The 13677-nt window shown below is 56.2% G+C and overlaps 2 protein-coding genes across 4 annotated transcripts; one reads left to right on the top strand and one right to left on the bottom strand.

The window, feature by feature from the left end:
- Nucleotides 1-3515: 3515 nt before the first annotated feature.
- Nucleotides 3516-11691, top strand: PPP2R5B (protein phosphatase 2 regulatory subunit B'beta). 3 transcript variants are annotated; one of them, XM_017659199.3, is made up of 14 exons: nt 3516-3862; nt 4322-4777; nt 5544-5740; nt 6295-6396; nt 6557-6649; nt 6767-6897; nt 8059-8118; nt 8218-8326; nt 8798-8851; nt 8923-8973; nt 9087-9206; nt 10008-10135; nt 10397-10498; nt 10899-11691. In XM_017659199.3, the coding sequence occupies exons 2-14, from the start codon at nt 4579-4581 to the stop codon at nt 11044-11046; spliced, it is 1494 nt and encodes a 497-aa protein (XP_017514688.1). In that variant the 5' UTR covers nt 3516-3862; nt 4322-4578; the 3' UTR covers nt 11047-11691. The 3 variants fall into 3 exon arrangements, with proteins under 3 accessions (XP_017514688.1, XP_036851470.2, XP_073073657.1); XM_036995575.2 differs by having other exon boundaries at nt 3517-3862; nt 4322-4659; XM_073217556.1 differs by lacking the exon at nt 4322-4777 and having other exon boundaries at nt 3517-3862.
- Nucleotides 11685-13646, bottom strand: GPHA2 (glycoprotein hormone subunit alpha 2). Its single transcript, XM_017659206.3, has 4 exons — nt 12911-13646; nt 12446-12548; nt 12102-12286; nt 11685-12002 (listed from the first exon to the last, which is right to left on the bottom strand). Exons 2-4 carry the CDS (start codon nt 12540-12542, stop codon nt 11901-11903), a joined length of 384 nt encoding a protein of 127 aa, XP_017514695.1. The 5' UTR covers nt 12543-12548; nt 12911-13646; the 3' UTR covers nt 11685-11900.
- Between the last annotated feature and the right edge of the window lie 31 nt (nt 13647-13677).

The following is a 13677-nucleotide window of genomic DNA, read 5'->3' as shown; positions in this document are numbered from 1 at the left end:
AAAGTTTTAGTGGAACACAAGACCTCTTAGTCATGGGTGACTTAAGGGATACCCACAGGTAATTATAATTCTATTTTAGCCTTACTAGGAAGATGGACTCTACCATATTCTAATGCCAAAAGTCAGCTTGAAGCAAGAGCTTCACCCTGGACTGAGGAGCAGAGACTTGGATTCCAGTCCCAGCTCTGTGTGGCCTGAGGCAAACTGCTGCTACTGCTGGAAGCCTGTTTTATCTCCAGTAACTTGTCCCAGTTACTTACCTGGGACAGTTTATTTACCTGGAAGGGACTGACAGGCAGCCTCCAAGAGACTTTTGGAAACATTGCAAAGGCTCCATTCAGAGAGGCAGCTAATAGGAGGGCCACTGAGAAAATGCTTGGGGAATGAACCAAGGGATTTCCCTGTCCCCAGTGACAGGCCAGAGGCAGTGTTGTGTCCACCCAAAGTTTGCTAAATAATTAAGAAAGTGATAAATACCATGAACTGAGCCTGTGTGATGTCCTGGGCCCTTGTCACTTTACATGCATCACCGCATCTGTTCTTTGCCACACCCTCAGTGCGGGGGAATGCTATTAATCCCCTCATTTTCTAGGACAGGAAAACTGAAGCTGTGGAGCAAAAGCCTGTGGAGCAAGTGAATGAGCGAACATCACTTCTTCCAAAGGCAGTGAGAACAGAGGGTGTATTCTGGAGTCTAGGAAAGGTGGTCCTTGTATCCAGACTAGGAGGAGGTAACCATTCCCCTGCAGCATACATGGGGTGTGTCATGAGCAAAGGCTGGGGCCACAGGGCTATTCCCAATACTCAGGTTTCCAATCTGGGGTGGTTGCTTCTTGGGTCAGCTTCCCTCCAGTGAGACTGCACCCACACAGTCTCTCATTGTGACTTGCCTGTGAGCCACATCTATTTCTTAGAAGTGGGTGCCTGTAAGTCCACTCCTGAGCCTGATCCCCTCTGTGGCCAGGACACAGTGCAGCATCTGTGCCACAGCAGAGAAATAGACAGGGCTCAGAGGGGCACAAAGTTCCTCCCTGCTGTCTCCCCTAGACAGTGCACTATGAGCTCCGCAGAAAACCAATTCCCAACATGTAGCTATCCCACAACCTGGCCCAGGCCCTTGGAGTAGAAACTGAATGAGAGAGAGAGAGAAAAAATATTCGCAAGATAAAGAGGACAATATTCCCTTAGGAGGGAAGGTGGTATTGGGGATCCCATAGACGTATTTTTAGGGTAAAGTCCCAGGCCCTGCTTAGGTCAAGCAGCCCCTACAAATACACTGGCCCTGGGCACTGCAGTAGCGAGCTTTTACTGCACAGCTGGTTCACGGAGAACTTGAGGGATCTGGGGTAGGATGAGGCCAAGGCTCCCCCTGGCAGAGAGCAAAGGGGGAGGGCCAGGCTTTGTGGGGTCCTTAGGGCCTCCTCACATTAGATTAGGTGGAAACTCGTGAGGCAAACCATGTGCTCTAGACCTCAGGGGCCCTGGGGGGAGGCTCTCCCTTCCCCAGGCATGGCCCACCCAGAAGAAGCCCCTTAAGGAATTTCCTCAGTAGGATCAGGATAGGTGTGGAAGGGAAGATGGAAGGTAGCCTGGGTGCTGTGGCTTTTGACATGGGCCGTGGTACAGGGTCCGGATTTTGCATTTTGTCTAAATTGTGGAAAAATATATACAACAAATTTTATCATCTTAACCATTTCTAAATATACAATTTTATAGCATTAAGAATATTCACATTGTTGTGCAAGGAATCTCCAGAACTTTTTCATCTTGCAAAACTGAAACTCTATATTCATTAAACAACAATGCCAGAGTGGGTGAATTATACAGTATGTGAATTTTATAGTATAGTAAAGAAGATTTAAAAAAGAATTTTCAACCCTGTACTCCCACATGTGACATTTAATCTATTTTGAGACCCAGTTCAAATGCCACTTCTTGCAGGAAGTCTTGTGTCTGTCCTCCACCATTTGGTCCCCCAATCCTCAAGTAAAGCACACCTTTTTTACAAAACACCAACCTTCCATCATCAGCCTGGCCCTGAGACCCTCAGCGTCCAGGGCACTAGCCCCCAGAGGGCCTGCAGTTGGGGGCTGGAGCTGGTGCCATCCTGACTTAGGCTGGGAGGTGTGGACCTGGCCTGTGGTCCTAGCTTTTGATGACAGACTGTATGATCTTGGGCAACACACTTCCCACTGTACATTGGTGTCCTTTGCTGGCCATAGACAGCTTGGTGGGGTGGCTTTCCCTCAGCTTTTCCTGCAGAGATGTGGAAGAGGCTTCACCTCCGCAGCCTGGGAAATGGGCAAGGAGACTGTGGGTTTCCATTTGATAGATGAGGACACCAAGGTCCAGATGGACAAGGCCTGCTGAAGATATCTGAGCAATAGGGATTCTGGCCAGCTCTCCAGTGGTACAGTCCTGGGTCCCAGCATAGCTAAATTTGGCCTTGCTTTCTGTTGCTCAGCAGGTGGGCACCTCTTGGGCACCCAGACTCCATCTACAGCAGGGAAGATGGCTGGTTCATTCCACTGGGGCACTGAGTGGCCACTAAAGCACAAGGCAGAGTGGAGAAGACTCTGATAAGGGCCCCAACCCCTCCCTGACCTCACTGTCCAGTCTTTTAGCCACTCCTACTGCTCACGTGGACCATTTATTCATCTAGGCAAAAATTCTGGGTGGAGATTTCATAGGGTAGCATAGGGGATGGAGTTCAGGGAATAAAAGGTGTTGGGAGTCTAGGGTCCTAGAAAGGGGGCCCAGGACTGTAGACCAGGAACTTTGGGCTTATATGCTAAACCCATAGAATCCCCACAGCAGGGTTTTGAATCAGAGACCCCACTAACACATCTTGGGACCCAGAGGGCTGGGAGATTCATCCAGGGAGGCTGGCTTGCCTGGGGTGGGGTGGCAACCGGGGAGCATCTCCCACTCTGATGCTTTGCCACTCCAAGGCTGGCCCTTTAAACCCCAGACCATGATGTCACCATAGACAGCGAGGGACCGGAGGGGGACTGCAGGCCAGAGGACGGACTGCATTTCCCAGCAGCCTGGGCATGCCACACCCCTCCCAGCAGGCACTGAAGACTATTAACCAGTCCAGTGCTGGTTTCCAAGTGGGGGGGGGGGGGTCTTAAGTCAAGCCATTCTGGGGAGAAGGTGGGGTTCCCATGAGGATGGGGTGCCCAGGGCACAGATAGAGTAGGCCAATCTTTGGGCCTGACATAGGATTGGGCCTCTTTCCTGTCAGGGTCCTGTGCTGGCATCCTCTACCTTCGTGGTAGAGACTCCTGAGTTCTCCTCTCCCTGTGCGGCCTCCCTTCCAGAACCCAGAAGCCCAGCCCCAGTTGGACCCCATCCCGGCTCTGCTTCAGCCTTATCCCCAGAGCTCTCAGGGGTTACCCTTTCTGACTGGCAGCCTCCTTTAAGCGGTGCGGAGACTACATCTCCCAGAGGCCCCGGGAACTTCCTGACGCAGCCCCCAGCGCCCCCGCCCGCGAGGAGGTGCGGGCTGGGCGTTGGGGGGGGCGGAGTGACTTGATGTCATCCTGAGCAGCTGGGCGGCGGGTGCCGGTGCGCTCAGACCCGGGGCTCCTGCAGCGCCGCGCCGCTTCGGGTCCCACGACTTGAGGAGAGGTCCGCGCGCTGCCCGGGCCAGCTCAGAGCCCGCCGGGCGCCCGTGCCCCGACCCGGGGCTGAGCTGGGGGCATGCTCCGGGCCCCCCGGAGCCCGAGAGAGAACCCCGGAGCGCCGCCGCCCAGCGCCAGCGCCTGGAGCGAAACCTCTGCGAAGGAGCCCTGAACCGCTGCCCCCCTCCCCACCCGCAGCCCCTGGGGAAGGGGACCAAAGTCTGGGCTTCTGAGAAGTGAGTGTCCCTCACCAGGGGGCAAATGAGATTTGGGGGGCGAGGAAGGCGCTGAGGTGGGGGAGGGTGCCGGGATCCAGGAGCGGGGTGGCATGGGGCCAGGGCCCCATTCTTGAGGAAGTCCCTGGTAGCCCGGATTAGTGGAGCAGGAATGGGGCCCCGTTCTGTTAGGGGCCAGGGATGAGGCCCCAGGGCCCCATTCCAGGTAGGGGCTGGCTTGGGGGATAGGCCCTATTCCAAACGGGGTTGTTTTGGAGCCTGGGGCCTGGCAGTCTGTGAGAAGGGGGAACATGTTTCCTGTGGGAGGGGACTGTGCCCCTACTTAGGTTCTGGACCAGGGCAGGAGAGAAAAGAGACTTGGGTGCTCAGCTGCTGCCGCACACACCGTCTCTCCTCAAAGAACTGACAGGCGCTCTCTTTTTCTTGCCAACCTTTCTGCCTTGACTTCGTTTTCAAAAGAGGGTGGGAACCCTAACTGGACTCTTCAGGACCCCCTGGAAGGACCTGAGGCCTGAGCCATCTTCCTCTCTACCCTGCCTGCCCCCCAGGACTGGGCAGTTGCCGAGGGCCTGGGGGGGGGCAGGCAGGACTGTCATTGTGCCCCCCCCATGCCCCACAGGATGGGCCCAAGTTAGTCAGCTCCACCTCACTCAGCATCCTTCAGGCCCAAAGGGAACCCAGGGGACTCTGAACGCTTGACCTGCTGCCTGGCCACCATGGAGACGAAGCTGCCCCCAGCAAGCACTCCTACCAGCCCCTCTTCCCCGGGGCTGTCACCTGTGCCCCCACCCGACAAGGTAGACGGCTTCTCCCGCCGATCCCTCCGCAGGGCCAGGCCCCGGCGCTCCCATAGCTCCTCTCAGTTCCGCTATCAGAGCAACCAGCAAGAGCTCACTCCACTACCCCTGCTCAAAGGTGAGCCTGGCTGCTGGCTGCCAAGGTGCCTGAGTCCCAGAATGGGCAAGGAAGGCCGTGTGTGTGTGTGTGTGTGTGTGTGGAGGGGTAGCAAGAAGCAGCTGGCAGCTATCAGAGGGAGTTTGGGTGGCCCCTTCCAGGCGAGGGACTTCACCATTGGCGCTGACCCCCACTCCCAGCCCTCTGCTGACGCATGGCCTGACTAGCCTGTCATTCTTGGAGGTGGGGCATCTGGAAGTGACGCCACCCTGGGGGGCAGACCAGGGCCAAGGGTGGGGCCCACAGCCTGGGTTCCAGGAGGCCCCTAGCAGTCCAGCAGGTACTCAGGCTCTCTGTGATCACCCTATCATCCCCTCACCTCTGGGCCACGGAACTCCACTGGCTGAGCCCGAGGGTACCCTAGAGATCCTTGGCTTTGAACTTCCTCTGCGCTACTAGCTTTTAGAACAGAGTGCCACCCAGGAGAGGCAGGCAGTGGCCGTTTCAGGCACCTGTGGAAAGCCCCACCATCCAGGGTCTGTTACACCTTGCTTTAAAATCAGGCCATTGTACTCTCTGAGCCTGGATTAGGAGGAAAGATGAAGCTCTTTACCCTGTAAGAATGGAGGACAGGACAGGAGTTGTTTGCTCTCTGCGAGGAGTGGGCGATGGCACAAGAGCATGGGGTCTGAGGCCAGGGGAGGCTGCCTGAGGCAGTAGGAGGGTCCGCCCCCGCCCAGAGCTGTGGCGGCTGGGGCCCAGGCTCAGCCCCATCCCTTCTCCCCAGATGTGCCAGCCTCTGAGCTGCACGAGCTGCTGAGCCGGAAGCTGGCCCAGTGCGGGGTGATGTTTGACTTCTTGGATTGTGTGGCTGACCTGAAGGGGAAGGAGGTGAAGCGAGCAGCGCTCAATGAGCTGGTGGAGTGTGTGGGGAGCACCCGGGGCGTCCTCATTGAGCCTGTCTACCCAGACATCATCCGCATGGTGAGCACCTGGCACCCCACAACCCAGCTCTGGAAAGAACTTAGGGGGTACTGGAACCCAACTGGCTTGCCTGTGAGCTGCTGTGCAGAGAATAAACCCCATCTTCTCCCCTCCCCCAGCCCTGCTGCCTAGCACCCTGCCAGAGGTCATTCAGTACCTCCTTGGCTTGTCCCCCCCCACACTTTCACTTTTGCTCTCCTGAGGCCTGCTATGAATCCCCCCATGTCTCTTATCCCCATGGCCGGTCTCAGGTGCTGCGTCTTCCATGAAGCCTCTCTCAGTGTTCAAGCTAGAAATCTCACTTTTGTGCCTAAAATATCCATAGACCTTATTGCTTTCATTTTTGTCTTCCCTGCTGGACTGTCCCTGGTAGAGGTCAGGGATATGTCCAGTCCGGCCTGAGACCCCCATCCCCTGGCCCAGGGCCTCCATGAACTAGATTTCCAAGGAGCAAACTGCTCGCTGGGGCAGGTGCTAGGAGGCCCGTTAGGGAACCAACCCTGGCTTCTGCCTTCAAAGGCTCTTCCTTAAAGAACCCTGTCTCTGCTTCCCAGATCTCAGTGAATATCTTCCGGACCCTGCCACCCAGTGAGAACCCTGAATTTGACCCTGAAGAGGATGAGCCCAACCTTGAACCTTCGTGGCCACATCTGCAGGTATGAGAGCTGCAGAAGTCAGAGATCTGAGTTTCACAAGAGATCTGAGGAGAGGGGAGAAGGTCTCCTTAGATCCTGGACTGTCGGATGAGGACCACAGGGCAAGGGGACTCAGGGAGGCTGTTTCTGAACTCTCCTTTTTGTCTGTCCCCTCTCCCAGCTGGTATATGAGTTTTTCCTGCGTTTCTTGGAGAGCCCAGACTTCCAGCCCTCTGTGGCCAAGAGATACGTGGATCAAAAGTTTGTCCTGATGGTGAAGTGGGAGCTCAGGCTGGGTGGTGCCATGGGGCAGGGGCAGGTTCTCTGAGGGGAGTAGGGAAAGGACAGAAGCAACCTGGACTTGGCCTCTCACCTGACCCTTGACCCACAGCTCCTGGAGCTATTTGACAGTGAGGACCCCCGGGAGCGTGAGTACCTCAAGACCATCCTGCACCGGGTCTACGGCAAGTTCCTGGGGCTCCGGGCCTACATCCGCAAACAGTGCAGCCACATCTTCCTCCGGTGGGTACCTACTGCCTGTCCAGCTGAGCCCTGGGGAGGGAGGGGGAGAGCTGTGGGAAACCAGCCTGAGGCAGAGGCTCCCAGGCTGGGGGGCCCTATGGAACTCTGATTTACCAAGTTCTTTCTCAGCAACATGTTAATTAATAATGTTTATACAAAGCCTGTGAAGTCAGCAGAGAAAGGGTATTTATTTCCATTTTACAGATAAGAAAATGGAGGCCAAAAGAGATGAAGCGGTTTGAGGGACTAGATCATTTGGGCTCTTAGGATCGAGGTCTTTTGACCCTTATTGCACCAGGACATGAGGATGCAAAGGGAGATTCTTTCTGCAAATGTGTGTTGAGCACCCATGCCCGTGGGCACCAGGGGTCCACATGCCCTTGTTGTTGAGACTGGCTCTGGAGCTAGAGGGCCTGTGTTTGAGTTTGGTTCAAATATTTGGGTTATTTAAGCTGTCTTCTAGTTTGCTCATGTCTAAAATGGAAATGATAGCTCTACTAATCCAGGGTTGGTCATCAAACTGAAATGAGGCAATGCCTCCGAAGCACACAGTACGGCTCCTGGACTAAGGCCAGGACTCTGAAACATGAGCTCTTACATTATCAGCTATAAAACAAGAGAGATATGATCCCTGTCCTACAGGAGCTCGGAGTCCATCCACTTCTTAACTTTGGGGCATGTGTCTTTGAACTGCTGGGCCTCACTGGGTTCACAGGCATAATGGATCTAATAAGCTTGACCTCCCAGGATAATTTTGAGAAGTGCGTAGCACAGAGTAGACAGTGTAAGCGCTTGTCATTCTTTTGGTTGACTGGCATGAAGAGTGAAGGATTGAAGAATGCAGGCTAGGTGTCCACTGATAGGATGGGAACCAGGTAGTGAGGGTTAGGGTTTAGGGGAGAGGAGATAAAGGAATGCATAGAAGAGGGGTCTGAGCTGGGGTGCAGAGTGGCACCAATGGCTGGCCTAGAAGGGTGATTCAGAGGTGGGCTGGATCTCAGTGGGGACTGGGTTGGGGTGTTGGCAAGGGAGCACAGCCTCTGGGTTGGGAGGGAGTTGGATTAGCGGACAGGGGGATGGCAGTGGCGGGCAGGGCGGCTGAGAGGGGGCTGGGCCTGCCTCTGTTGCTCTGAGCCCCTCTGCATTCTTCTCTTCTTGCAGGTTCATCTATGAACTCGAGCACTTCAATGGTGTGGCTGAGCTGCTGGAGATCTTAGGAAGGTGACTGTCCCTGGGCCTCAGCTGAAGCAACAGGATTCTGGGAGGAAGGACTGAGGCCCAGTCATCTGAACCTTCTCCTCTCTTCTGCCCCCTCCTCAGCATCATCAATGGCTTTGCACTGCCCCTGAAGACTGAGCACAAGCAGTTCCTGGTCCGGGTCCTGATTCCCCTGCACTCTGTCAAGTCACTGTCTGTCTTTCACGCCCAGGTAAGGCCCAGGCCAGGCCCTGCCACCCGGAGAGCTCCCGACCATCAGGACAGCCATCTGGGTCAGCCTGATACAGGAGCTCCAGCCACACTGAGTCATGAACTTAGCATCCTTCTTTTTTTTCTTTACTAATTCTGTTCCATCTACCTTAGAGAGTTCCCATGACCCTTTAACACTGACCTTAATCGGCTCTGTGAAGCTTCCCCAGCCCCTGCCTTAGGAAGGACAGTTCTCTCCCTTCTACATTCCCATAGATCGTGGCACAGATTTTGATTGTAGAACCTTTTGTAAAATTTATAAGGACTAGTTTGCTGATTGTTTCTCCTATGAGATCATGGCTCTGTCCCTGTTATATCCTGGGCAGTTGGTAAATGCTTCCCAAATGAGAGAGGGAACCCAGTGAGTGAGCAAACATCTGGCATCCTGTCCGGGTCCCTGCTGACCTCCATTCTTTCTCTCTCCACTCCAAAGCTGGCATACTGTGTGGTGCAGTTCCTGGAGAAGGACGCCACCTTGACAGAGCACGTGAGTACCTCTGCGGGGAGAGGCGGCCCCACCCCTGCAGGTCTGACTCCTTTCTGCCTCAACTCCCGCAGGTGATCCGGGGGCTGCTCAAATACTGGCCAAAAACCTGCACCCAGAAGGAGGTATGAAGGGCTTTGACGTCCACCAGAGAGGGGTTGGGAGGGCCCAGCTTCTGGAGGGCAGTCCGGAGTGTGCTGAGGGGGATGGCAGCTGCTGCCCCATGTCCCACCCCCAGGTGATGTTTCTTGGGGAAATGGAAGAGATTCTTGATGTCATTGAGCCCTCTCAGTTTGTGAAGATCCAGGAGCCCCTCTTCAAGCAGGTGGCCCGCTGTGTGTCCAGCCCCCATTTCCAGGTACTGGGCAGGGACTGGAGACCATTTGACCTAACATAGCTCCCTCTACCCTCAGTTTCTCCTCTGGATCCTTCTGGATCTGATAATGGGGAGACAGCGTACTAGGGTCAGGAAACCTAGGGTCAAGCCTCAGATCTGCCTCCTACTGACTGCAGGGCCTTGGGCTAGTCATTAACTGTGAGTCTGAATAAGCTTCCTCCTCTGCAAAGTGGGCCAATCTCTTCACAGGATGGGGATGAGATCATAGTGGAAATGTATTTGGTAAACTGAAATGTGCCCCAGAATGGGCTGTTATCACTTCTCCCCTTTTCTCTGTGCCCTTGGATTTCATTAGTCCCACCTCAGGGCCCAGCTAGGCCTCCCTTCCCATCAGGCCGGTTGTAAACTCTGTCTTCCTGAGTGCAAACAGCGTCTCCTATTCTTAAGAGCCATACATGGTGGAAGTCAGTTCTTCCCCATAGTGACTCTGCTGTTCAAGTTTATTAAACACCTTATGTGATTCTTAAAACAGCCCTGGAAAGATAGTTATTATTAGCCCCATTTCACAAATGAAAACACTGAGGCTGAGAGGGTAAATGCCTCACCTAAGGCCCTGCGGCTAATGTGCAGTGGAGCTAGGATCTGGCCCTGAGCACTGGACTCCAAGTCCAGTCCTCTTTGCTGCCCACCACATTGCTTCTCCCAGGGGGGCCTGATGAGCATGAGGATGGCTGTGTGGAGGGCAGGGCCGCAGGGTTTTGGAGTGGGCGTGGGTAAGGGAAGCCACTGCCAGGTGCTCGCTCTGCCACCTTACTACTGCAGGTTGCAGAGCGGGCTCTGTATTTCTGGAATAATGAGTATATCCTGAGCCTCATTGAGGACAACTGCCACACTGTGCTGCCTGCTGTCTTTGGGACCCTCTACCAAGTCTCCAAGGAGCACTGGAATCAGTGAGTGTGCAGGCCTTGACCTCCCCACGGAAGCTGGGCCCAGGACTGGCCAGTCCAGACCTGGGGTTGCTCCTAGCTGAACAGGGTCATGGAAGTTGTCTGAAGACGGAGGGATGGTGAAAGGGGCAGAAAGAGGGCAGAGCTGTGGTGTCCAGGGCTGCACACTTGTGCTGACGGAGGACAGGCAGAGTGCTGAGAGGGAGGTTGGGCCAAACTGAAGTTGCTCTCACCTTCTCACCCCTCTCCCTTGATCCTGCCAAGAACCATTGTATCTCTGATCTACAATGTGCTCAAGACCTTCATGGAGATGAACGGGAAGCTGTTCGATGAGCTCACAGCCTCCTACAAGTTGGAGAAGCAGCAGTGAGTACTGGGGGCCAGGCATAGGGGGAGAGGGGAGAAAAGCCGGAGGAATCACCTGTTCCTGTTGCAGGGAACAGCCCTCACCCCATCTGACTAGACACTTCAGGTTGCTCCGTGAGTGCCTGGCAGGGCCGGGCCTTCGGTGCCCTACTCCCCACTGCATCCTCCCATCGTCCTCCCAATGCCGCTTCTGGATGTGGAGCTTCTGACTCCCTGGAGCCTCCTCCCCTCCGCCAGCCTCTCCGAGCCAGGCTAATCTGCCTGCTCCTGCCTGGAGGGGAGCAGTGGCTCCTCAGGGCTCTTCCCTCCGTGGGAGGCTTCTTGGTCCCTGTGCAGCTGGGTGGCTGGAGCTGGACTGCAGGCGGCCCAGTAGGGGAGCTGCCTCGCCCTCTCTCTCCAGGGAGCAGCAGAAGGCCCAGGAGCGTCAGGAGCTGTGGCAAGGCCTGGAGGAGCTGCGGCTACGACGGTTACAGGGGACCCAGGAGGCCAAGGAGGCCCCCCTCCAGCGGCTTACGCCCCAGGTGGCTGCCAGTGGGGGTCAGAGCTAGAGATACCCCAAAAGGGGAGGAGCTAAACCCAGAGCTGTCAGTCCCTCCATCCCCTCTCCTGCCTGGGGGGCCTAGAACCTACCCCTGGCCTTGCTAGAGTGGGCTTGGAGGGCTCCGTACCTGGCCCAGTGTGGGCAGCTTTCACTGCGGGGAGAGGAGGAGAGACGGTGGCCCTATCAACAGAACTCTCAAGCCCTGTGGCAGGACTTGACTAGGGCCAAGTTGACCAGGAAGCTGCCATTGGGGATCTGCCCCTGCCCCACCAAGCTGGGCTCCAGATTGCAGGCAGGGTCCTCACCCTGCTCCTGGCCTAGAGCAGGGGGACTCAGCCCCTTGCCTGCTCTGCCGCGTGCCAGCACGAGGTCCTTCCTCACCCCACCATGGGGTCCATAAGCTATTTATTCCCTACCCCTCCACCCACCCCCAACACAGACACCGTCCTGGGCCTGGAGCACCTCCTTCCCTCTCCGCTCTCACCCTGTACTTCCTTGTCCCCTTTTTATTTATTGGGCAGGGGGAGGGGTGAGGGCACAGGCAGAAGAGATTCCCTATGTCCTGGGGCAAGGTGGGGGTGGTCACAGTCACCATGGTCTGTCCCCCTTCCCCTGGCTGGGGTTAGATTTAATAAAGAGAGAAACTTGAGAACTGCTTGTTTTATTTAGGGGTAGGGACAAGGAAGGAAGGGAAATAGTGAAAGCTGGTTAGGAGGCCTAGCAGAGGTAGAAACATCCCCCTTCTCAGGAGGCAACCACCACGGCTTTCAGGGGTGGGGCTGCTGTCCTCAGGGAGGCTCAGGATATACAGAATAAGCCCCAGCTCAAGCCCTCTGACCACGGGGACAGGGGAAAGATGGGCTAGTAGCGGGAAAGGCGACACATGTCACACTGGCAGGCCCTGGCAGTGAAGATCGCCAGCTCCTCCCTCCGGTCCCCCCAGCACTGCAGCTGCACCTTCACCTGGGGAGGAGGGGTTCCACGTTCCAGGCACCTTCCTCAGGGCCCTCTCTCCCTGGGTTCCCTCACCCCAGCGAACTGCCCCAGGCTGGGCCCCCTCACCTTCCTCAGGCCGCTGATGGTGCAGCACCGAGAGACGGAGGTGATGTTGTGTCGGTAGCCACTGGCCACCAGCACGGAGTACCGGGAAGGGAAGGCACTGGACTCGCAGTGGCCCACACAAGCCTGGGCCACATGGGAGCCCTGGCAGGTGCCTTGGCGGTCACTTCGCACTGTCACATTGAAGGCTAGAAGGAGACAGGCAAGTGGGAGATGGTACCTCTGCGAAGGCTCGTGCGCTCCTGTCACCTGAACCTCAGTGTGGACCCACTGAGGTTGCTGCTGCACCCTGTCCAGTCCATCAGCTCTTTGCTCCCACCCAGCTCTCTGCTCCCAGGGTTACTCACGGTGCAAGTGGCAGCCTGGGCTGGCCACCTGCCGACCCCAGCCTCCAGTGACCGCCAGGACCAGCAGGCAAAGGAGCAGCGTTCGGGGGGACGCCATGGGCACCTAAAACAGTGGGCAGATAGATGTCGCTAAACAGTTTGCAGGTGGGAAAGGGAGTTCTTTCAATACCTCATGCCTCCAGGTAAGTGAACCAGGGCTAGGTTGCTCTGACTGGGGTGAGGCGAGCCTGTGAGTAGGGCTCTTGCCCCGTATCTGTCTTTGGGTGCATCTGCCTGGAAGGCGCTCGGCATGGGTGTGCGTGTGAGAGCTGTCTCTGGATGTGACTTGTTAGCACACTGCAGTGATTCTCTGCTGGCACCTCCCCGACTATTTGCAGCACAAACATCTGCCCCACGTTGCCTGCAGGACCCTCAGTTATGGTCCCCACAGGCCCTCCCAGGGTTCCTCCTGCCCCGGGGGCTTACCACTTCCAAGGCCTAGAAACCGAGAGGCTTGCGGAGCTGCTCCTCTGGACTTCCACTGGTCTCCAGCTGGGGCTGGCTCTCTGGATTTTTATTTGCTGGCATTCTGGAGCCACGCCCTCTTGGAGATCAGTTTTCAGGCCTGCCTCCCTGCCAGAAGCCTCAGAGCAACCCCACCGGGAAGATCAGCCCTTCTCTGAGGTGTGGTCCTCAGAGAGCAGTGTCTGCAGCTTTCTGCCTCCCTTCTGTCCTAGAGCTGCCTAAGGCCTGGGGCTGGGGGAAGTGAGGTGCAGAGGAAAGCCCAGGAGCTGGTGGAGTGCGTGGCTTGCATGCCCCTGGGGAGAGAGGGCTCGAGACTGAGCTGAGTTGTGGCCACCTGGTTCTCTTCTTTGCTATGTGACCTTGAGCGGGACACTGCACTGTTCAGGGCCTTGCCACCCCAGCCTGAAAGCTACTAACTCAGCTGTGCCTGTCTCTTTCATCCGCTGCTGAGAAGAGGCATTGGGGAGGACATTCTGAGGGACAAGGGAATGACTGCACTTGGTGGCAAAGCCAATGGGGTATGAAGGGTTCTGAGTCCCTTTCAGAGACTTACTTTCACGTCAAGTGGATGACTTCTCATGCTGGGGGTCAGTCAGAGTGGAGCTCCCCCTAGTCCCTGGAATAAAGGGCCTGACTTCTGGAAGAGCCTGCAGCTGCCAACCCCCACAGATGTAAAACCACGGCTCTGGTTTTACAGGTGAGGCAACTAAGGCTCAGAGAAGGAAAGT

The sequence above is a fragment of the Manis javanica genome, chromosome 11 (genome assembly GCF_040802235.1).
Source record: "Manis javanica isolate MJ-LG chromosome 11, MJ_LKY, whole genome shotgun sequence".
Taxonomy (NCBI): Eukaryota; Metazoa; Chordata; class Mammalia; order Pholidota; family Manidae; genus Manis; species Manis javanica.
Note: the sequence above shows the minus strand (reverse complement) of the source record. Positions and strands in the feature narration are given on the sequence as shown.